This window comes from Rattus rattus, chromosome 17 (genome assembly GCF_011064425.1).
Source record: "Rattus rattus isolate New Zealand chromosome 17, Rrattus_CSIRO_v1, whole genome shotgun sequence".
Taxonomy (NCBI): Eukaryota; Metazoa; Chordata; class Mammalia; order Rodentia; family Muridae; genus Rattus; species Rattus rattus.
The window spans coordinates 19,375,179-19,400,476 of record NC_046170.1 but is presented as its reverse complement, the minus strand read 5'-3'; the positions used below and the strand labels follow the sequence as shown (position 1 = coordinate 19,400,476).

The 25,298-nt window shown below is 43.1% G+C and overlaps 1 protein-coding gene across 1 annotated transcript in view; it reads left to right on the top strand.

Annotated features, from left to right (window-relative positions):
- Positions 1 to 21,298, top strand: part of Frem3 (FRAS1 related extracellular matrix 3) — a 67,108-nt gene extending 45,810 nt beyond the window's left edge. Inside the window, 3 exon segments of the mRNA XM_032887859.1 lie at positions 13,104 to 13,355; positions 16,589 to 16,738; positions 20,847 to 21,298. Coding sequence (XP_032743750.1) covers positions 13,104 to 13,355; positions 16,589 to 16,738; positions 20,847 to 21,076 — 632 coding nt within the window. The 3' untranslated portion in view covers positions 21,077 to 21,298.
- The last annotated feature ends 4,000 nt before the right edge of the window (positions 21,299 to 25,298 follow it).

Below are 25,298 nucleotides of genomic sequence, written 5' to 3'. Positions count from 1 at the left end.
CCTATTAAAGTGCTGAGAAAAACTATTGAAAGCTAAGCCCTACATAAGATATATATGGCACAGGCTCAGAGAACATAGCAGAGAAGACAGAAATGGGAGTAGCTGAGGAAGAGGTGGAGCAGGGTAAAGTACTGTCATCTGAACAAGGCGTAGAGTTCTAATATCCTTCCTGTTGCTGAGCTAAAACACAGACCAAAAACAACCTGGGGAGAAAGGGTTTGTTTCCGATTACAACTTACAGGCCATCCTTAAGAAGAGGGTATAAGCCTATCTTTCATTCACCTGATGTAATTGTCATCTCTGAGGCTTAATGCCTCGGTCTGCTAACCTAGGCTTAATCCTGGAAGCTTCCAACCCCCATACTATCTTATCTAGGCCTGGAATGTTTCCAGTCTCTGAGGCTTGCTGCTGGGTAAGCTCACCCTTTCTAGTCCTTTCTGATCTCTGGCTGGCTGGTCAACTCAGCTGTTTTGACTCAAACTCCCCTCCATGCTGAATGATTCAATCTGCTCGCTCTCTCTCTCTCTCTCTCTCTCTCTCTCTCTCTCTCTCTCTCTCTCTCTCCCCATTACAACATATTGTATGTAATCTTATGGCTCCTCGCTCTCTGGCTTGTTCTGTCTTTACCTGTGTCTAGCTTTTTCTCTCTTCCACCTATCTCTGTAAAACTCTCCTGGTAAAACTCCCTCCTTCTTTCTGTTTTCCCTCTGTCTGCACTGCCTCTTAAGTAGCTTTCCTTTCTGCTCTCTTCTCATGAGAGTTGGTCATATCCTATTCTGTCAAATCTTTCTCTGATTCACCACTTTGTCTGCCACTCAATTAGACATCGCTTTCAAACAAGGGTACTCCCTTCTATCAGCTAACTTTACCTTCATTGTTTAGGATTAAAGGTGTGCGCTAAGAGCATGTCTGTGTTCCAGCCAGAGGGAATAAAGGTGTGTAATAAGGCTTGTGTCACACCACAACTAGAAAAAAACGCTTTTCAGTAAATAACGCAATCTCAGGGTTTAGAGCATGGCCAAATATTCTGGAACAAGAAGTCAGGGCAGAAACAGACAGCAAGAACCAACAGGAGCTGAAATAGAACCATGAAGAAATGCTGTTTACTGGCTTTCATTAGTTATAACCACTACTTCATACTGAAGAAAGTGACAGGAGATATTCGCACTTCTCAAAAGTTTCCTGTCAAATATATTGAGACATTTTACAGTCTCTGACGTGCTCTGCCTAAATCATAAACTATTACAACTATTTTTCACAATTTTGACTCTAAGCCTATGCTATTGTTGATACTTTGTTGGTTTTATTGTTTGTGGAGTCTGTGATATACAGGCTCAAACTCAAGGCCTATGCCCATGGAAAGCAATGTCTCTACCACTGAGTTACAGCGTCATGCCTTCATTTTCTTAGAGTCTCATTGTACCGCTCAGGATGGTCTTGAAATGTTTATTTTTACTCTATTTTGTTTTGTCGTGTTGTGTGTGTGTGTGTGTGTGTGTGTGTGTGTTGGTAGCACGCGCACACCATAGCAAATGAGTAGGGATCAGAGGACAACTTGTAGGAGTTGTTTCTCTTCTTTTATTATATGGGTCCCTGATTGAATTCATGCCACCATGTTTGGTCGTAAGCACTTTTATCCACTGGCTTTAAGTTCCTGATCCTCTGCCCTGCACCCAAGTGTTACCCATTCAGGTGTGTACACCGTATCTGTCTTTGCTGTTGGCTTTCATTGCTATCTTCTGGCAATACTGTGAATTGAACCTAGGGTCATCTATATGATAGGCAAACACTCTACCACTGAGCTACAGCTTTAGTCCATTGTGTTGCTGTTTTCGATGTTGTCCAAAAATGAAGCTGGGCAGTGGTGGCACATGTCTTAAATCCCAGCACTTGGAAGGCAGAGGCATGTGGATCTCTGTGAGTTCTGGGCCTTCCTGGCCTACAGAGCAAGTTCCAGGACAACCTGGGCTACACAGAGAAACCCTGTCTCAAAAAATAAATAAATAAGTAAGTAAGTAAATAAATAAATAAAACCGATTTCTAGAAATGCTACTCTATCTCAAAGAAGTAAGAGTAGACACCAACTGAAAGACCATCATTGGAATTTCACAGAAGCATTAATTCAGAATAGCCGAGGGCTGTCTATAGAAATGCCCCATCATCATCTGGCTAATGAGCAAAGGACACGGTTATATTGCCAGATAGTGGGAAGTGTTAAAATTCCGAACTTGGAAGTCTTTGGGGCTGGAATATGGGTCAAAGGCCAGGAGGAAATAGGGAGTCACACAATGGTAGGGGGCATTCGTCAGAAGCAACTGGGACCAGTCTACACCAGCTTTCAACAAGTTCAGAGCTGCTAGTTCTACAGGAACACCTGGGCTGCTGTGATGCAGGCTGTTTGGAGCAGTTTTCAGGTCACAGTTAATTCCGGCATGATATCTGTCATATGGGACAGACATAGACTAGGGACAGAAGATAAAGTTAACCAGCCTAGTGGGGGAATCTTTATCCTGGGGTTACACTGGGAAACTCTCAGGCCTGAAGTCCTAACAGTTGGAAAGAAGTCCCAAGATCAAGAGAAGGAAAGAGACCACCTCAGAGATATTTGGTAGGTGGAAAGGCTTAGGCTGTGGATTGTAACAGGTAAATTAAGTCAGAACTTCCTGAAACGTGATTATTTTTAAAGTTGACAGAAGAGATAAAAGTTTTAGAGATATTAGAATGACTACTCTCTGTGCTCTGTACTCAGATCTTATTTGTAGAAAACCAAATTAATAAGTGTCTATAAACCGCTGGAGGTGACAGGTGCCTCAGAGCCAAGGCAAGAATAAAGCCTGAAGTTGTCAACAAGATGAAGCAGGTCTGGATGTACATGGATTGGACAGAGTGGTTAGAATCATATTGAGGTCCATATTTAGAAAACTATTCAAGGAAATTTAAAAATTTGAGCCAGAGATTATGACAGTAGCCAGTTACCAAGGCTAGATAAAGAGTTTATCAGAGCCCTATTGATTAATATGTTCAAACTCTGGGCTTGGAAATCTTAACATCATGTATCATTTTAAAGCCTCAATTTTCACATAACTTAAATCCTTTCCTTACTTATGTAAGTTTAACCCCTTTCTTAAATCCAGTCATAGATACTTAGACACATAGATACACAGATACATAAATACGTAGGCTACAAAGAGCAGTCATTGAAACACAAGTTCTTTTTAAATACAGGAATAGAAAAAAGTACCTTTTTACTGAACTGAACTGGCTACACAGCTCCTTGCACCCAAATACCATGGGGGAGAGAGCTGGACCCTCAGAAGTGCAGACACTCCTGAGAACTCAGAGGAGACCACTCTCTGCCCACATTCCCAACCCAAGGGAAATCACCTAGTACCGTCTGTGCCCCCTGGTCCAGGGACCTAGGAGCAGTCAGGGGCAGGACCCTTCAGGTTTCTGCCTGCACAGAGAGCTGAAGCCAGTCACCAGGAGTACCTACACACCTAAGAGCAGAGCTCCGTTCCCAGATCCAACTGAAAGAAAACAGGTCTACAGGAGTGCTGATACACAGGCCTATAGGAGGGTCAAGCCACTGTCAGAGACAGCAAGACAAGCTATCACCAGAGACAACCTGATGGCAAGAGGCAAGCACAGGAATCTAAGCAACAGAAGCCAAGACTCCTTGGCATCATCAGAGCCCAGCTATCCCAGCAAATCCAAACACACCGGAAAATCAAGATTTAGATATAAAATCACATTTTATGATGATGATGGAGGACTTTAAGAAAGACATAAATAACCCCCTTAAAGAAATACAGGACAACACAAGTAAACAAGTAGAAGCTCTTAAAGAAGAAACAGAAAAATTCCTTAAAGAATTACAGGAAAACACAACCAAACAGGTGAAGGAATTGAACAAAACCATCCAGGATTTAAAAATGGAAATAGAAACAATAAAGAAAGCACAAAGGGAGAGAACCCTGGAGATAGAAAGCCTAGGGAAGAGATCAGGAGTCATAGTCGCAAGCATCACCAACAGAACACAAGAGATAGAAGAGAAATTTTCAAGGGCAGAAGATACCATAGAAAACATTAACACAACTGTCAAAGATAATGTAAAACACAAAAAGCTCCTAACCCAAAACATACAGGAAATCCAGGACAGAATGAGAAGATCAAACCTAAGGATAATAGGTATAGAAGAAAGTGAAGACTCCCAGCTTAAAGGGCCAGTAAATATATTCAACAAAATTATAGAAGAAAACTTCCCTAACCTAAAGAAAGAGATGCCCATAAACATACAGGAAGCACACAGAACTCCAAATAGATTGGACCAGAAAAGAAATTCCTCCCATCACATAATAGTCAAAACACCAAATGCACAAAACTAAGAAAGAATATTAAAAGCAGTAAGGGAAAAAGGTCAAGTAACATATAAAGGCAGACCTATAAGAATTACACAAGACTTCTCACCAGAGACTATGAAAGCCAGAAGACTTCTCACCAGAGACTATGAAAGCAAGAAGATCCTGGACAGATGTCATACAGACCCTAAGAGAACACAAATGCCAGCCCAGGCTACTATATCCAGCAAAACTCTCAATTAATGTAGATGGAGAAACCAAGATATTCCATGACAAAATCAAATTTACACAATATCTTTCTACAAATCCAGCCCTACACAGGATAATAGATGGAAAACTCCAACACAAGGAGGGAAACAACACCCTAGAAAAAGCAAGAAAGTAATCTCCTTGCAACGAAACCAAAAGAAGAGAGACACACAAACATAATTCCACCTCTAACAATGAAAATAACAGGGAGCAACAATCACTTTTCCTTTATATTTCTTAACATCAATGGACTCAATTTCCCAATAAAAAAACGTAGATTAATAGGCTGGATACATAAAGAGGACCCAGCATTTTGCTGCAGACAGGAAATACACCTCAGTGACAAAGACAGATACTACCTGAGAGGAAAAGGCTGAAAAACAATTTTCCAAGCAAATAAATGGTCCAAAGAAACAACCTAGAGTGGCCATTCTAATATCGAATAAAATCAACTTTCAACCAAAAGTCATCAAAAAAGATAAGGAAGGACACTTCATATTCATCAAAGGAAAAATTCACCAAGATGAATTCTCAATCCTAAATATCTATGCTCCAAATGCAAGGGCACATACATACATAAAAGAAACCTTACTAAAGCTCAAAGCATACATTGCACCTCACACAATAATAGTAGGAGATTTCAACACTCCACTCTCATCAATGGACAGATCATGGAAACAGAAAGTAAACAGAGACATAGAGAAACTAACAGAAGTTATGAACCAAATGGACTTAACGGATATTTATAGAACATTTAATCCTAAAACAAAAGGATACACCTTCTTCTCAGCACCTCATGGTACTTTCAAAATTGACCATATAATCAGTCACAAAACAAACCTCAACAGATACAGGATGATAGAAATAATCCCATGCATCCTATCGGATAACCACAGACTATGGCTGGTCTTCAATAACAAAAAACAAAAAACAAAAACAACAACAAAAAAAATAAAAAAAAGACAGAAGCCCACATGTACGTGGAAGCTGAACAATGTTCTACTCAATGATAACTTGGTCAAGGAAGAAATAAAGAAATTAAAGACGTCTTAGAATTTAATGAAAAGGAAGGCACAACATACCCAAACTTATGGGACACAATGAAAGCAGTGCTAAGAGGAACACTCATAGCTCTGAGTGCCTGCAAAAAGAAAGAAACAGGAAAAAGCATACATGAGCAGCTTGACAACACACCTTAAAGCTCTAGTACAGAAAGAAACAAATACACCCAAGAGGAGTAGAAGGCAGGAAACAATCAAACTCAGGGCTAAAATCAACAAAGTAGAAACAAAAAGGACTAAATAAAGAATCAACAAAACCAGGAGCTGATTCCTTAAGAAAATCAACAAGATTGATAAACCCTTAGCCAGACTAACCAGACGGCACAGAGAGTGTATCCAAATTATCAAAATCAGAAATGAAAAAGGAGACATAACAGAATCTGAGGAAATTAAAAGAATCATCAGGGGGGTTGGGGATTTAGCTCAGTGGTAGAGCGCTTGCCTAGCGCAAGGCCCTGGGTTCGGTCCCCAGCTCCGAGAAAAAAAAGAAGAAAAGAAAAGAAAAGAAAAAAGAATCATCAGATCCTACTACAAAAGCCTATATTCAACAAAACTGGAAAATCTGGAGGAAATGGTCAATTTTCTAGACAAATACCAGGTACCAAAAGTTAAATCAGGAACAGATAAACCATCTAAATGACCCCATAACTCCTAACGAAATAGAAGCAGTTATTAAAAGTCTCCCAACCAAAAAGAGCCCAGGACCATATGGATTTAGTGCAGAATTCTATCAGACCTTCATAGAAGACCTCATACCAATACTGTCCAAACTATTCCACAAAATGGAAACAGATGGAGCGCTACCAAATTCTGTCTATAAAGCCACAATTACTCTTATACCTAAACCACACGAAGAGCCAAGAAAGAAAGAGAACTTCAGACCAATTTCCCTTATGAATATCGACACAAAAATATTCAATAAAATTCTCAGAAACCAAATCCAAGAACACATCAAAACAATCATCCATCATGATCAAGTAGGCTTCATCACAGGGATGCAGGGATGGTTCAATATACGAAAATCCATCAATGTAATCCACTAAATAAACAAACTCAGAGAAAAAAACTACGTGGTCATTTCACTAGATGCCAAGAAAGCATTTGACAAAATTTAACACCCCTTCATGATAAAAGTACTGGAAAGATCAGGAATTCAAGGCCCATACCTAAACATAGTAAAATGACTAAGATAAAAAACTCATGTGACAACAGATGCTGGAGAGGATGTGTAGAAAGAGGAACACTCATTCATTGTTGGTGGGATTGCAAACTGGTACAACCACTCTGGACATCAGTCTGGAGGTTCCTCAGAAAATTGGACATTCCACTACCTGAGGACCCAGTTATACCCCTCCTGGGCATATATCCAAAAGACACTCCAACATACAACAAAGACACATGCTCCATTATGTTCATAGCAGCCTTATTTATAATAGCCAGAAGCTGGAAATATCCCAGATGCCTTGCAACAGAGGAATGGATACAGAAAATGTGGTACATCTACACAATGGAGTACTACTCAGCTATCAAAAAAACAATGACTTCAGGGCTGAGAGATGGCTCAGCGGTTAAGAGCACTGACTGCTCTTCCAGAGGTCCTGAGTTCAAATCCCAGCAACCACATGGTGGCTCACAACCATCTGTAATGGGATCTGATGCCTCTTCTGGTGTGTCTGAAGACAGCTACAGTTTACTCATCTATAATAAATAAATCTTTAAAAAAAAAAAAAAACAAAACAATGACTTCATGAAATTCATAAGCAAATGGAATGAACTAGAAAATATCATCCTGAGTGAGGTAAGCCAATCACAAAAGAACACACATGGTATGCACTCACTGATAAATGGATATTAGTCCAAAAGCTCAAATTACCCAAGATACAATCCACAGACCACATGAAGCTCAAGAAGAAGGATGACCAAAATGTGGATGCTTCACTCCTTCCTAAAAGGGGGAACAAAAATATTCATAGGAGGGGATATGGAGGCGAAGTTTGGAGCAGAAACTGAAGGAACAGCCATTCAGAGCCTGCCTCACATGTGCCCCATACATATACAGCCACCAAGACTAGATAAGATTGATGAAGCTAAGAAGTGCATGCTGACAGGAACGGGATATAGATGTCACCTGAGAGACACAACCAGAGCATGTCCAATACAGAGGCAAATGCTAACAGCAAACCACTGAACTGAGAATGGGACCCCCATTGGAGGAATTAGAGAAAGGACTGAAAGAGCTAAAGGGGCTTGCAATCCCATAAGAACAACAGTGCCAACCAACCAGAGCTCCCAAGGACTAAACCACAACCCAAAGACTGTACATGGACAGACCCATGGCTCTAACTGGGGGGGAGGCAGGTGAATGGGAGGGGAACACCCTTATGGAAGAAGGGGAGGGGGATGGGATAGGGGGCTTATGTCAAGGAAACCAGAAAATGGAATAACATTTGAAATGTAAATAAAAAAAATCCAATTAAAAAAATAGTTAAAAAAAAAAAAACAGGTAACTTTTTAGTTAGTAATAGCAACTTGAAAGCTTGGAATTTTAATATTGAAACCCATTTTGTCAGTTTCTCTTTTCCAGTCTGAAGCCTCATCTGTCAGCAAGACAAACCTGTCTGAGATTCTGTCGTTCCCAGCAGGAGACCTAGTAACTCTAGGAAAAGCAAGGCCTGATTTTTACACATGAAACGGATGGGTCTGGTAGCTGCAGCCTCAGAGGGAGGAGCTAGCTAAAGCAGGTTTGCTGCTGCTAAACTGATAAAAAGTCCCTGCTCACCATAAGCACCACCACAGAGATCTGACACAGACGCATTTAAGCAGGAAGTATAATCCAAACGGCCTCTGTATCATTTAAAATAGCGGAGGCTTGCCCAGTACCCGGACAACCACCCTGGGATCATGCCAGGTCCAGCCTCGACACAGGATCGGAGTTCTCAACTGGAAGCAGGGATATCTGGAAGGCGCATAATAAATATACACAGACTACTCTTTGGGTATAAACTGACAGGCAATTTCAAGGCTTAAAGTCTCTCTCTCTCTCTCTCTCTCTCTCTCTCTCTCTCTCTCTCTCTCTCTCTCTCTCTCTCTCTCTCTCTCTCTCAGCTTGAGGCTGCACACACTCTGTATTCTCTTGTGCACTCTGCTTTTTTTTTATTGCGGTTTTCTCTTCTCAAACTCCCACACTCGTTCACACCTCTGCTCATTACCTTTTCATTCCCACACGCACTCTTCATACACACCTCACACATATCTCACACACACCACATACACTCTCCTTTCACTCACACACAATCTTCATACCCACCTCACATTCTCTCTTCACTCACTCTTCACATTCTCTTCTCATGCTCGCTCACTCGCTCTCTCATCCGCTCCCACATTCGCTCTCATGTGCTCTTCTCATTCTCTCTTCACATACTCTTCACGTGTTCACTCGTTCTCTCTCTCATGCTCTCCAGCCTTTCACTTGCCCCAGTCTCTTATTGATAATCCAAAAGCAGTAGAAAAAAGACATTGTATAATCATTGCCAAATCAAATTCAAAAGAATAACCACATCCCACAAAGAACTAAGAATTACAATTGTTCCCCAAAGTTTCAAGCTTCCCCTATTCCCAGGCCTATGCCCAAAATAATAATAATTGCGAACTTATCATTATTTAAACTTTAACTTTAACTTATTATACTTCAGAGCTCAGATCTCCCAGGTCAGCTACTTGCATTTTCCTGTGAAGCTCTAATTATAAATGACATAGGTAAAGCGGCCAGGCAGTGGCCAGAAAGAAACAAATTAACCCTTAACTCAGTAGTTCTGCTAGCTTTCTGTTCCTTGCACACAATGACTCTCGTACGAGTTCCAGTATTTTGACTTAGTTTACTAGTATATAGTTTTATGTATTCTATACTTCCTTATCAAAGAACCACTCTCAAATGTTATATAAAACTTAATTCTTAACTTCAATAACTTTTTCCTTTCTTAGGGTCCCAATGTTGGCCAATTAATGTCCCAATGTTCATTTTCTAATAATTTCTTTAAAGTTTCTATGCAAGTCAAGCATTAATCTGGAACCACCATTGTGCAGTTATTACATTGTTTCCAAGATGAGAGCACAGGGTATGCACCTGGGCCACTGGGGCTGTGCTGTGCTGTGCCTCTAGGCCTCAATTTCCAATTGTTTAAGAATCGTAACATCAAGGAACATCTAGTTTCACAGAGTTCACCAGAGCAGAAGGAGAAAGAAGTAGGAAAGTCAGATATAATAGAATAATTATGCACACCAAGGCCAACTGAGAGGCAGTCACGCACAAATGAAATTATGCAGCCGTTGTCCAGGGCTAAGGGTAGGAGAAATGGGAACAACCAGATTTTACAAAGCGCTACTGCAGGCTACTGAGATGTCTCCATCCCGGCCTACTGCTGGCAGTCCCTGTCATCGTATGTTGTTCCCAGCATCATCGCCCCTGGTGACCATGATGCCTTTGCTGTGGGCAGAGGTTGTCACTGTTTGACTGTCTCACAGGACAGCATACGTATTCGGCTGGCACTCTGGGCAGCATCAACCCTTGGCAGCTAGACGTAGAAGATCTGAGAGATTTTCATGCAGAGAGGAAGGTGGGAAAACTTACTTATCTTGGTGAGGCAGAGAGGAGCAGTTAAACCAACAGTGTCCACACTTTGGGCAGGCCCTGGTGGTGGCCAAGGAGTCGAGCAGTTCTTTGCCCAGTGGTCGGCGTTACCACACTTGAAGCAAACTGTGGATTGAGTCTGTTAGGGCCCAACCTCTTTAGAGACAGCCTCAGCTACTGCTACCAAAAGCTGGTAAGTTGTCTGTCAGGGGAAACCTTTTTAATTAAACACCTTCAATGATATTTTAGCAGATCTCCCTGAAGATTTGAGTGCCATCATCTAATCTATTAAATGTACCATATTTTAAACCACATTTTTAGTTACTGGCTTAAGGCTTAACCTTGACAACATATATATATATAAGGCTAAAGCATGTCCCTGTAAATGAATTACATTTGTACATAGTGTGATTCCAAGCATAGTTCTGGAGTCATTAAAGAATTCAATAATGTATCATTAATTTGTCTGTCTTAATTATCTTTAACAGTTACAAAAAGTTAGTAGCTTTTACAAGATTAGGATTTTATAATTTTATCCATGTTAAGTTTGAGCCTTAAAATCTTGAATTGGAAGGATTAATTGAAGATCCCTTAGTATCAAAATGAAACTTTTATATAAACTGAGTCATACCAAAAAGCTGGTATTCTGTAAAGCACACTGTTAAAGAATCAAAAAATAAGGTGCCCAGTCTGTCTTCGGACTGTGTTTACAGTTTAAGGTTTCATACTAAAGGATCAGATGCAGACACATGCACACAATTTAAAAATTACAAAACAAAAACCTAAAAACATGCATATATACAAAGTGCACTGAATCCCAGCTAAAGTCTCCTGATCAAGCCTGCACTAAAAGCTGACAGGCAATCTCATGTCTGTATGACAACGGCAGACAGGGAACGCTAATCAGAGAGTGAATGACCGTGTATGTAATGCTATGTCACTATGACATAGGAAAGCAGGGAAGGCAATTATCATGCTACAATGTCCTGGTCCTCATTCTCCCATCTGTTGATGGTTAAACCAGACGTAGCACTCTACATCCTTCAGCTCATTTAGTTCCTAATCTAAACAAGCCAACTTCAGCCTGCCCTACTGTGTGTTGTCGCGTGGTTTACCTAGTCTGTGGTTATCAACTAATGCTGGAAACTAAAACAACAGCACTCACTTTTTAACCAGATATTACCCAAATAAAAGACGCAGAAACCTCGAAAACTCCAGTAAGCTCTAAAGCACTGAGCTAGGCAGACGTCAACCCTCTAAGCCTCCTAGGCCTCGAACACCAATCTGTTACTCACCGTATGTTTCGTTTGCACTGCTCCTGCCTTGGCCAGCCCTCATGGCCACATGCTCATGGCTATGACTTTCTGTTTCCTCCTCTCCTGACTCTCTCCTACTGGTCCCTACCTGAGACCACAAGCCTGGGAACCTTTGCCCCACCCACCTCTCTTCTGCCCAGCTACAAGTTGTCAGCAACTTTTATTGACCATTCAGGGGAAATTGGGGGCAAGGCTTCCATAGCAAAGGCTGGTGCGCATTAGAATCTTGGGGTAACCAAATCTTAGCCTACAGAATTTAGCCTTTGAACACATAGCAACCAAACGCTAATAGGATGCGAGGGGGGTTAGTAAAGAAAATGCCAACATGACCACTCCGTGATATGGTTAAAGGAAAGGCTTTTATTGTGCATAAGAGAAAATATTCAGAGACATCTGGAAGAGTCTAGAGCAAAGAGAAATAGAAAAAGAACGGACACAGGAGGGTTGTCTGAGAGAAAGGAGAGAATAGCAGGAGATAGAGAGTAAGAGAGAGAACACTGACAACAGTGGACAAGGCGACCTTGCTCTTATAAAGAGAACCAACTAGTACATGGGAGGGGAGCAAGGACTTCAAAATATACAGCAAGTACTTGTGGGTAAGATATACAGCAAGTACTTGTGGGTAAGATATACAGCAAGTACTTGTGGGTAAGATATACAGCAAGTACTTGTGGGTAGGGACCAAGGGAACCTGGAGGCCAGTGTGGGCTTTGAAGTGTAGCCACAGTATATGTTAATAGAGTCATATGTCCCTCCTGTCAGAGGTAAGGGAATGGGCTCTTTCACAAGTTCCTGACTGTAACCAAAGGGGTCTTTTCTATGCTCACACCAGCCCCCAAATAATGACATGGAGACTCTATTTATTAATTAATGCTGTTGACCTTATAGCTAGGCATCGTTCCCTACTGACTCAACTTATATTGACCAATTTATACTATTCTACATGTCTCCAACTTCCTCCAAGTCTGGGTGGCAAATCTCTAGCCTTTGACTTCTTCCCAGAGTTCCTATTTCTGCCAAATGTTCCACCTTAAGATCCTGCCTTTTGCTATAGGCCATAGGCTTTTCATTTTAACCAATCAGAAGGTGCCTTAGACGGGCAAGGAAGGACAAAGACATAGCTCCCCACAGTACAAGAACACTCCTCCAACACATGAGGAGGGATGGCTATTATCTAACAGCCAGAAGTCTTTCTATCATCCCAGTTAAGCTGAGCTTATTCTCAACTTTAGGCCCGGTGGGTGAGCCTGCCCTTTTATTGGGGGTAGGGGTGGAATATCCTTCAAACTTGGCATCTACTTAAAGACCAGTAGATGTGCACCATGTCAAGATAGTAGTCCGTGTGGAAGCCTAACAACTGCAATATTAACACTCGTGAATGGTAGGGGTGAGGCTGTAACTCAGTTGACTGCTGTTCATAAACACACGGATGATCCTGGAAGAAATTCCCACTCGGAATTCTGTTTCTTCTCACCTTCCTGTTGGCCTGCAGGTTCTGCTACTGGCACAATTCCTTCCATGGAGCTATCGTTGTCTGATTACATCTCAAGACCAGAAGATAATAGGAGCAGGCTCCACTTTGGGAAGGAAGAGCGCGAGAAGACCTGCCAGGTCCTGATTATCAATGACTCCCTTTACGAAGAGGAGGAGTCCTTCAGCATTGCCCTGAGCCTGCCCGTGGGAGGGCGGCTGGGAGCCCGATTCCCCACTGCCAGGGTAGCCATCCTGGCTGACAGAGAGGACGGTAAGTCCCCCTTCTGCTCTAAGTGGTGATCAGCTTTGTTCTCACAGTTATAATGTAAATTGTACAATTTTTAGATGGGTCCCATGTGGCTCTGGTTCGCCTCAAACTCACTAGATAGCCAAGGATAGCCCTGAACTTCTGATCCTGCTTATGTCTGCCTCCTGAGTGAGCTGACCCTGAGGGCAAGAGAGCAGGAGAGCTGGCCCCCTCCTGCTGATGGCAGCACTGGTGACCTAGCCAGAGCACTGCTGGAGAGCTCACCCTGAAGGTCTGGATAGGGGAAAGCTGACCAGCTCATCTACCACCCAGACTCAGATCCAGGACTCTGAATCGGCTCACCCCAAATCTATATCATCTAAGAATGGTTGGGGTGCACAAAAGGGCCAGTCCTGCTGTTCCAAACCCTCAGGATCTCCATGGCACAGGGCACCAACAGGATAACTGGGAGGAGCCCCAGTGAGGATCCAGTATTGATGGTGTCAGGGAAGCCAGAGACCTCGAACCAGACCAGTGACTCATTGCAAGGAACATTCGCAAGTGAAGCTGTGTGGACAGAGGGACACACTGCGGGACACACTGCGATGTGCTACAGCTTCCACCATGAGACGTTTCCTATGCCTTGGTTTGTTGTTTGTTTGTTTGTGTGTGTGTGTGTGTGTGTGTGTGTTATTTTGGGGGGATGCAAAGGCGAAGGGTGGATATGAGGGGGCAGGGAGATGAGCAAGACTGGGGTGCATGATGTGAAACTCACAAAGAATCAGTAAGTTAGAAAAGAAAACGAGAAGCCAGTAGTGGTGATACACAGAGGCAGATCTCTGGGTTTGAGGCCAGCCTGGTCTACAGAGAGTTCCAAGACAGCCAGGGCTACACAGAGAAACCTTGCCTCAAAAAACTAGAAGTAGGAAGAGGGGGGACAAGGGGGACAAGGGGGAAGAGGAGGGAGAGGAAGAGGAGGAGGAAGAGGAAGAAGCAAAAGAAGAAGAGGAAAAATGAAAAAAATCAAAAGAAGCAGAGAGAGTGAGACATGGATAATAATAATAACAATAATATAATAATAATAACAACAACAACAATAATAATAATAGACTTCAATTCCCCTGCTTCAGCTCCCTGGAGTTGGTCTTGCTCTGCCTGAAAGACCCTAGTCCAGGACATAAGCTATTGGCTGCTTTTATGAACAGAAACCTGAGCGGACCCTGCTGGGATTGTGCTGTCTTCCCAGTCTGTCCAGAGTGGGGAGGTTACCACAGGTGCTGCTGAGTCAAGTGCGCCACCTGGAGGCTGGGACACTCTCAACAGAGGGCATCGCCTAATGTTTCCGGTTTAGGTGGGATTGACAAGTGAGCAACCCAAATGGTGACATTTCAACCTTATCAAGAAACTGCGAACAAGAGATGCCCAGATGTGAGAGTGACAGGCTTCCTAAGATGCCACAACATTTCCACAACAAATAAATTGGCTTTGCATCCATCCAAGACCAGAGAGGACCAACAACATAAGATGTCTGTCAAGAAAGACCTGCCTGGCAGATCCATAAAGTTTTATGTGTACAGACATAAAACTAGGAGAGAAACTGTTTATGGGAAAAAAAGGACTAAAGGGAGGGGGTGAGTACAAAAGGGGGAGTAGCCAGAATATGCTCAAAGCACATTATATAGTTAGTGGGGTTGGAATTTTGGGTACAGAAACAGAAGGTGGCCTGGACACCCTTCCCTGGATGCTGCCTGTTGTCAGTTTCCAGTGACCATTCCCACAGTTATAAACCACACAGCACATCTTACAGAATTCACAATTTCCTGAGAAAATTCAACATGGCTTTCAGAGCTGAAACTCTGGGTTCCCAGTTCCCAGTAATGTCTCATCAAAGCGTTGAAGAACACCCAGTCGTCAAAATAGCTCACCCCAGCTCAGAGAAGATCACCAGTGACTCACTCGTGCTGTGGGGAGCATAGTGCAAGCTCTTAAGTCTAACTGGGAAGAAAGGAGCTCCATGGAGCATGGTTCTGGTGACTTCTGAGGAAAAGAACAAAACCAGACTCAAGTTGGACTGTGCGGTCAGAGGCCCAGTGTGCCACGCAGAACCTTCTGTAAAGTTTACCCGCACTTCTAAGTTGGACTAAAATGAGTCTGACTTCTACTCTCCCGACACTTGTTTACTTGAATTAAAACACACGCTCTCACTGAGTATACTTACAAGGGAACCATCTCCTTGACCTGTGGCTTTCTGTCTTTCTATCTCCAGGGTTATTCCTCCATGCTGAAGCTTCCTGACTTTAAAAAAAAACACGTTTTGGACAGAATATATCTGGTGTTAGGAGCTAAACTTCCTAAAACTCAATTTTATTACATTTATTTATCTACCTATGTATCTATCTGTCGTCCAACTATTTTGTTGGGAGTGTGTGTCACAGCCCGTGCAGCTCAGAGGACAACTTGCAGAAGTCGACTCTCTCCTTCTACCTTTGGGTCCTGGGTATCAAATTCAGGTCATAAAACTTAATTGTGGCGAGAGGGGCTTCCCCTACAATACCCGCCAGACCTGAACATCATATAAACTATAGTTGGGTTGTCAGGTCAGAGTGTGAGTCTAGTATATTTACTTGGCCAATCTTAACATTCTCTTTATCAAGGTTCCCTTCCTTCTAGAAGATGCTTGCTTCCTGGAAGCTGGTGCCCACTCTGTCCTCCTTCAGCTTCCTTCCTCAAATCCACTTCCACTACGCTGGGGAGCTTTTCTGGCGTCTCAGCTAACAAGAGTCCCACCTTCCCAGCTCCAGATTGCCGTCTGTCCCTGCAGTCAACGAATACTACGGAAAAAAAAAAAACAACAACACAGTAGTTGTCCCCAAGTTCAGAACAGTGACTCAACTGTTTCTTAAGAGAAAGTAAAGCATGAATTTCACCTCTACATTTCCAAAACTGTAGTTGGCTGCCTGCATCTGCTTGACCGACTGAGTCCCCTACTACTTGACAGGAAGCCCTTAAACAGAAGAGGAAGTGGAGCCCCAACCCAAGAGTCACAGCATGCTGTCCACTGACTTGGTTCTTTGAGTTCTGGGTTTTTTGTTTTCTTGGGGATTTTTCCCCCTGCCGGAGGAGGCCTGTGATCTGTGTGATCTGACATGTGTGGCAGGTGGGACAAATGTCTAGGCCCACACGGGCCAGCAAAGACAGAAAGTACACCTGGCAGGCCATCGCGTCCTTTCTTAGCTTGTCCCTTTGTACCTCCCTAGAGCCCGCTCTGCACTTTGAATACGCCGAGTACCACGTCAAGGAAAGTGCTGGCTCTGTGGAGGTGGCCATCTGGAGAAGAGGCACTGACCTTTCGCTAGCGTCTTCTGTTGTCCTGCGCTCTAGGAGGACAGAGCAACAGGCAGCAGAAGGTGAGAGAGGCGTGGGAAGGCCATATCATCACTATTCATGTTAATGGTTGGTTGCTTTATCATAAAAGTAAAACCAGATGCAGGGCATGGTGGCACACATCTTTAATGCCAGCACTGAGGGGCGGGGTAAGGTGGGGAGCAGAGGCAGGCAGATCTCTGGGAGATCAGCAAGGTCTACAAAGCAGGTTAAGGATAGCCAGAGCTTTACACAGAGAAACTTCACCTCAAAAAAGGGAAAAACAGTAGGACCCAACAGAAATAGGCATCTCCAATACATAAATGCTTGCGTTTTCTCATTTCCGCTGGAATCTTTTAGTGTTCCGGGATACCGCCAGCCAGCATACCTCAGGGCCAGCAGCCTATGTATCTAAAAAAACATGGCAATACTTTGATATAACAGAAAAAGCCTGGGTTGGAGAGATGGCTCAGTGGTTAAGAGCACTGATGCTCTTCCAAAGGTCCTGTGTTCAAATCCTAGCAACCACATAGTGGCTCATAACCATCTGTAATGGGATCTGATGCCCTCTTTCGGCGTGCAGATAATACTCTCATACGTAAAACAAATAACTTTTGAAGCATAATCCCTGTAAACAAACAAATAGAATCTAGTAACAATCTAAACATTTGCAGTAACTAACCAGACATACTGACAGCAAAATGCATGAAATATGAACATAGTATCATGATATTCCCAGAAATAGTTCAAGAAAACAATCAGTGCCTGTTTGCTTAGACTCGGAAAACTGATATTACAACAGTCACTAAATACATCAGAGGGAAATACGTGAAATCAGCAGTGATGACCCTGACTAGTTCATCTATTCCATTTCCAAAAATTACCTGTGCATATGTGTGTGCGCGTACAAGATGTGTGTGCCAGGGTACGGGTACCACAGTATACACAGGAAGCTCCAGGGACGGTTTTGGGGGATCACTTCTCTCCCTCCACCTGTCTGTGGTTTCAGGGATCAAATTCATCAAGGGTTTCCATCCACTGAACCATCTCACCTGTCCGCCTGTCTTTAATTTGCAGACGGGTTCATTTCTTGCTCTCTACATATGTCTATGAAATGAAGAACTGAACAGGCAAACTGGTTCACTGGACCCTTTGGCTTATAATTTGGAGGAGACATTTAAACTGGTTTAGCTTTTGCATAGAAGTCCTGCTACCTTGGGGACCAGAACTCATGGTTTTCAGGATGGTGGGTAACTCACGTGTCTAAACAGGAGAGACACAGAGACAACGGCTCAGACCAGGTACTCTATAGAAGCTGCTCAGACGGTAATACTCATTTTGCATATGTATTTTTAAAATAAATTTATAATTTTAAATAAGCTATTTAAATAAGTATTTTAAATACATATTTTAAAATAGATGAACGGCTGTACTCTTCACTCTATATACTCAGTGCCCAATGCTTGCCAGATAGCTTGCTGCTGCGACTGCATAACTTATTGTCTCCAGTGGCCGCAATGACCTTGAGAGCAGCTGTAACTATGTCCATTTGCACCTGAAGGCACTGAGGCCACATGAGGCTGACAAATACGCAATAAAGGAATGACCCAAAATGTGATTTAGACGCATGGGAAGCGAAGTCCTCTCTCTCTCTCTTACTCCCTGCTTGGAGGTTTTCATCACAGTTGTATATTTTCTATTAATGCCGTCATTTATTTAATGCTCCTCAATGAAACCATCTCCAACTGACAGAAAAGTACCACAAGTCACGCATACTTTTTCCCTCAGCCATCTAGAATCATCACTAAAAACTCAGCATGTGATTGCTAAGCAAATATTCTCTCACACAACTACAACACCGGCATCGAACCAGGAAACAAACTTGACACATTCCTACAGTCTAAGCCACCAACGGGCCTCAAATCACAAGTAACCCAACTCAAGATCTCACTTATGATTGGTTGTCTGGTCTGCTTTAATCTTTTTTTTTTTTCTTTATTAACTTGAATATTTCTTATTTACATTTTGATTGTTATTCCCCTTCCCGGTTTCCAGGCCAACATTCCCCTAACCCCTCCCCTTCTATATGGGCTTCCCCTCCCCATCCTCCCCCCCCATTACTGCCCTCCCCGCTACAATCACGTTCACTGGGGGTCCAGTCTTGGCAGGACCAAGGGCTTCCCCTCCCACTGGTGCTCTTACTAGGATATTCATTGCTACTTAGGCAGTTGGAGCCCAGGGTCAGTCCATGTATAGTCTTTAGGTAGTGGCTTAGTCCCTGGAAGCTCTGGTTGGTTGGCATTGTTGTTCATATGGGGTCTCGAGCCCCTTCAAGCTCTTCCAGTTCTTTCTCTGATTCCTTCAATGGGGGTCCTGTTCTCAGTTCAGTGGTTTGCTGCTGGCATTCGCCTCTGTGTTTGCTGTATTCTGGCTGTGTCTCTCGGGAGAGATCTACATCCGGCTCCTGTCGGCCTGCACTTCTTTGCCTCATCCATCTTGTCTAATTGGATGGCTGTATATGCATGGGCCACATGTGGGGCAGGCTCTGAATGGGCGTTCCTTCTGCCTCTGTTCTAAACTTTGCCTCCCTATTCCCTGCCAAGGGTATTCTTGTTCCCCTTTTAAAGAAGGAGTGAAGCATTCGCATTTTGGTCATCCTTCTTGAGTTTCATGTGTTCTGTGTATCTAGGGTAATTTCTTTATGGTTTTACATATGTGTTTTGATTGCATGAAGAGCTGTGAACCACATGCTTGGTGCCAGAAGAGGGTATCAGATCTCTGGGACTGCAGTAGAAGAGGATTGTGAGCAGGCATGTGGCTGCTGGAATGGAACCCAGGTCTCCCGAAAGATCAGCCATTGTCCTTAACGGACCAGTCATCTCTCCAGCCCCTCTTTAATTTCTAGCAATGTAAAGGTTTCTTCCTCATCGTTCCCACTTCCTTTCTGACCCTTCTCTCTGAGGCCAGAGACTCATCAGGTGTTGTCGTGTGGGAAGACACAGCCTAAAAGTGAGAGGCATCATTTCCTGGATTTGGGTCTTGGGCTATAGAAGAGAGGGGTAGGGGGAGACAAGGATGCATTCGTTCCCTCTCTACCCTTCACCAAGGATGTCTATCCTTTCAGGTTTTGGTTCCTTGACGTCTCTATAATGATGGACTATAACCCGGAATTGGGAGCTAAAATGAAACCTTTCTAGCCTAAGGTGCTTTGCTCAGGGTACTTTACCATAGCAATGGGAGGGGAAATGAGTGCACCATTCTCGTTTGCTTTCCACAGCATTCTCCTGGCTGCAGCGGCAAGCGCGTTGCTCACTGAGCCAGCCCCACGCCTTTTTCCTTTAACGCTCGTCACCCTGCTGTTTTCCAAGATGCCGAGCTAGTCTTTCTAAAATACAGAATGACTCAACTCGTCTTTGCCTGGTTTCCTCATGGAGAGCCTGAAATGACACGTCTTCAGCAAGACTGTCACAGGGGTGCTGTGCTCTCATTGCACTGTCTGTGGCCCAACTCTTGTCACCTGATCAAGTGTGATCAAGTGGTGTTTGCTAGGCTCTTCCACTGTAAAGTTAGCTTATTTTCTTTGTGATTACTGTCTTCCGGAGAGATCCTGATACAACAGAACTATTCTGTTCCTCAAATTACGTTTTTGTTGGTGTTGCTAGAGGATCTTATCTTAGTCATTGCTGCTGCCATCATACTGTCCTTTAAATAAGTCCCCAAGAATCTAAATGGTCAGGTGTGCCAGCCTGCCAAAATGGCTGGTGAGCCAAGGCAGGGAACGGCAGGACTCCACTGCTTAGTAAGAGTGAACTGGAACTTTTCGAGCCTGAACCAGAGACATGGAGCCTCATTAAATGTTACCTTCAAGATGGGGTTTAAAGGGCAAGTTTTTATTTCCAACTGAAGCTGCCTCTTCCATGTAACGTGTGGAGTCTCTGTGGAAGTCAGCAGAAGGTGATAGCCTTGTCCGGTAGGGGTGGTACCTGGGCATGGAATGGGGAACTACACGTTTGTTTACATAGATTTCCTGCCCCTTCTGGGAATCCACTGCAATCACGAATCTGATACTAACCACACACAGACAACATGGCCCTCAAGAGTTACATTAAAAACCCAGTCTCACTACTGCCTTTTCTCTCCTCCCTACACCAGCGGGAACAGACTATATTGGTGTCAGCCAAAATCTGCACTTTCACCCAGGAGTGAGTGTGCAGAGACTCCGAGTGACAATTCTTGATGACCTCCCACAGCCTGCCTTTGAGGGTCCAGAGATGTTTGAATTGCTTCTCCAGATGCCCACAGGTGCAGTGCTTGGAGAACCAAATAAAACCACTGTTACCATCGATGACAGCACCACCAACTGTGAAGAGGAGTGTGTGTAGTCCCTTGGACTAAATAAGACCTTGAATTGGGGAATAGCATCCTAGCTGTTTCCCAACACAAACTAAAGATATGGCATGCCAGAGCTTAGTAACTCCGCTGTAACAATATTACCCTATAGTGTTTTGTGAATAGTCTGACTGCATGGACATAGAAATATCTATACAGAGGATTGAGCCAATAAAAAAGGAAACTTTGTTTCATTTGTTTTTAGACCAACAAAACCCATGGTCATCAATTAAATCAGCCAGCGTTCTGTTTACTAACTGATGCTGAAACCTGCAGATACCAAACTCCTTCTTGCCAACTACTTCACTTCTATCCACAAGCTTCATCAAAGCAATTAGCTATCTTCTATTTCCCACTCTTCCATGTAAAGGACAATAAACAGTAACACAAGAAAAACAACAGAGCAGCAGAAAAGACAAGGAAAAAAAATTTTAAGATTTGCATGGCTCCCAGAATACCCAGTAAGTTAACTAATTTTAAATTGGCATTTAACCATTCCATACCTTAGCAATGTACATAAATCAAAATTCCCAAATTACTTTTCATTTTTTAAGAGTTCTTCGTAGCTCTGGCTGTCCTGGAACTCACTATGCAGACCAGACTGGTCTCGAACTCACAGAGAAGCACCCGCCTGCCACCTCAGTGCTGAGATTAAAGGCATACATCACGCCAAGTTATTTCTAAACCACATCTCTGTGCCCCATTATATCTAGTTTCTATCAGACACGTGTAAACCGATTTCCAAGCCTATGTGGGACCTAAATCTCGACTTGACACACCCCGAGTAAGAAGGCTCCTAACTGAGGTGATTTGGATGGGTAATGGCATGACTTCCATCAGCCGAAGCTTAGCAGCTGTACTGGAGTCCGTGTTTCCCAGTCCAAGGTTTTTACCATGCAGTTTCTAAGAAAAGCCTTTTCCAGTTTTCATTCCACCAGAAAAACCATAGCTCTGCTAACCCATCTCCCACCCCCAAAAAAGTCTTTTAGTCATATTTCATTTTTATTTATTTATTACGAATATGGGTGTTTTGCCCGCATATATGTCTGTGTTCCACATGCATGCAGTGCCCACAAGGCCAGAAGAGGGCTTTGGATTTGCTGCAATTGAAGTTACAAAGCCACGTGGCTGCTAGGAATCAAACCTGAGTCCTCTGGAAGAGTGGCTAGTATTATATGTTGAGCCATCTCTCCCACCAAAAAACAAAAACAATTTAAAAAAAATTTTTTTTGAGTATACAGTAGCTGTCCTCAGACACGCCACAAGAGGACATCAGATCCCATTACGATGGCTGTGAGCCACCATGTGGTCGTTGTTGGGAACTGAACTCAGGACCTCTGGAAGAGCAGTCATTGCTCTTAATGGCTAAACCATCTCTCCAGTCCCCCAAATCTTTTAAAATCACTTAGCAAATATTGATCTAATCTTCTATAGGTCATAATACTAGCATCGGTACCCCATAATATTAGGAAGAGCACTGTGAGCTGTGAGCTGTTGGCCTTGCCAGGCTCTGACTGTCCAGCATGGATTTCACAGAGACTCTATGCCTCAATAGGGAGAATGGAAAAAGCTGAAGATTAAATCCCATCCTCGGTGACTTTCGGAAAATCCTGTGTCTCTTACTCTTAAACTGAGGAATTACTTTCAAGTGAATGAGGTGCTGAGACATTTGTCTCATGGAGATACTTCAAATAATACTCCCCATGTTAGTCTGTTGTACTCTTTCCTCATACTTCCTTCACAGGCGGCTTTGTGAACATTTCCTCCAGCATTAACAAAGGAACCCTCTCCATCACAGGCAACATTAACTTAGAGGAGAAAGGGATTTATTTTAGCTTCAAATTGCAGGTTGCAGTCCGTTCGTTACTGTGGGTAAGGCAGGGTAGGACCTTCCAACAGCTTCTATATCACATCCACAATCAGGAGCAGAAAATATGAACGCATCCACGCTGTCTGCTTCCTAGCTTTTTTTTTTTTTTTGGTTTTTTTTTTTTTCGGAGCTGGGGACCAACCAGGGCCTTGCGCTTCCTAGGCAAGCGCCTACCACTGAGCTAAATCCCCAACCCCGCTTTCTTTAGTTTTGGACCCAACTTAGCAGCTGCCACTAACAATGATGCTGATCTTCCCACATCAATTAACAATAAAACAACCCCCAACCTCCTTAGTAACATCCCCACAGGCCAGCTTCAGAGTCTAGAAAACTCCTGAGACTCTATTCCCAGGTCAAAGCCTGGCAACCGGAGTTCCATCCTCAAGACCCATGTGGCAAAAGGCCAGTGCTGAATCCAAAAAGCCGCCCTATTACTGCCACACATGTTATGGCACATGTGTGTCCATACACAGGCATGCATGCACGCACACACACACAAGTGCAAACACACACAAATTAAATAAATAAATGTAATTTAAGACTCTTCCCAGGTTAGTCTAGGTTATGCAAAGTTGATAGCTAAAAACTAGCTGGCACGTCAGCCTTCGTTTAATTATTCCGACTTACCCAAATGTTCAATCTCCTTTACTGTCTGAGACATTCGACTGATAAAAGTGAGAGCAGGAAAAGTCAATTGTTTCAAGTTGTTACAGTCATTCCATTTAAGTGGAAGGGAAACACTAACCCATGGATGTTCTGAGGCCTTCTAAATGACATAATCTCAAATTCAACGTGCCTGTATGTAGCCCGTTAACTTCTGGGTCACAACCTGGGATTTACTTTTAGGACTGTGGGACACTGCCGCCAGAGCCTGTGCATACCTGCCATACTAGTGATTCTCCTCATAGACTGCCACTGCCGACACCACCGGTGCCACGTCCTAAAGAAACACAGTTCTAATGTAGTCAGACTCGAGTTAAATGCTAACATTTAGTAATCTAACTGGCTGGGTATATTAGAGCATGCCTGTAATCTCAGCCCTTGGAAGGTACATGAGAATTACATAGGAAAAATTAGTAATGAAGCATTCTTCCTGAAAAATATACTTTTTTCTCCTTTTTTCCCCCTGGAGCTGATGACTGAACCCAGGTAGGCAAGCGCTCTACCACGGAGACAAATCCCCAACCCCACTTTTCTTTTTCTCAGTCTAGGTATTATATGCACTGTCTTCCACCTAGGATCACAGCTAGGACGCTGAAGCAGAAGGCTCACTTGTTCAAGACCAGCCTGGAAGCACTGGCTGGCTACCTAGAAACATTACAGCTCAGTGGTTCAGCACAATGTGGGGAGAGAGGCGGAGTCTTTTACTGATAATGAAGTCTGCTGCTACAGCCACTAAGATTTCCTTTTCCTTTAGCAAAATACCTTGAAGCACTGCTTTCCTAAGTCTACTCTACGTATCACGTCTCAACAGCTCGGTGCAATGCCACCACTGTACTCGTCTGTGGTGTGGCTCCCAGTTCATCCTCACCAGCAACCTCTCCTCAAGATAGGGGTAGCTCAAGGTTAAAGCACTCTTTCCTTCCTTCTAGAGGAGCATGGAGTGCTATGCAAATGGACTCTAGAACAAATGTCCAGCACTGGCCAAATCATAATGCTAATTTTTTTCACTTAAGATTTCCCTTATACTTCTATTTTTAAATATCCAGGTCTTAACAGACACATGCTCAGTTCAGCTTCCTTCACGCACAGCACCTCCCAATTTCCTCCCATCTTCCAAACTCAATTTTGTGACCTTGTTTATATAGTTTTCTTCAATCTTAAAATGCTTTTGATTATTTCTTCCAAAATGAGGGCACATCTAAGGATCAATATTAACTAACTCTGAAGCATGAAAATTCAAAGTGCTCTACTAGTTTCTGGACTGTTTGCATGTCCCTGACACCAGCAACCCTACATTAAGAAAACATCAGAGCGTCACAGTACACACAGCAGTCTTTTTAGTGACTCGTGTACACACAAAAATTAAGTTTCAGAGAGAGAGATCTAAGAAAAGCTGACTATCCTTATAGGGAAAGGTTGAAGTTATAAACCTTTAAAGAATAAATGGGGAGGGGGGGATAAAGATATGGCTCCGTGGTTAAGAGCACTGACTGCTCTTCCAGAGGTCCTGAGTTCAATTCCCAGCAACCACATAGGGGCTCACAACCATCTGTAATAAGATCTGATGCCCTCTTCTGGTGTGTCTGAAGACAGCGACAGTGTACTCACATATATAAAATAAATAAATCTTAAAAAAAAAAAAAATTGGGGAAAAGTTCAAAGAAATGGAAAGAAAAGACCAC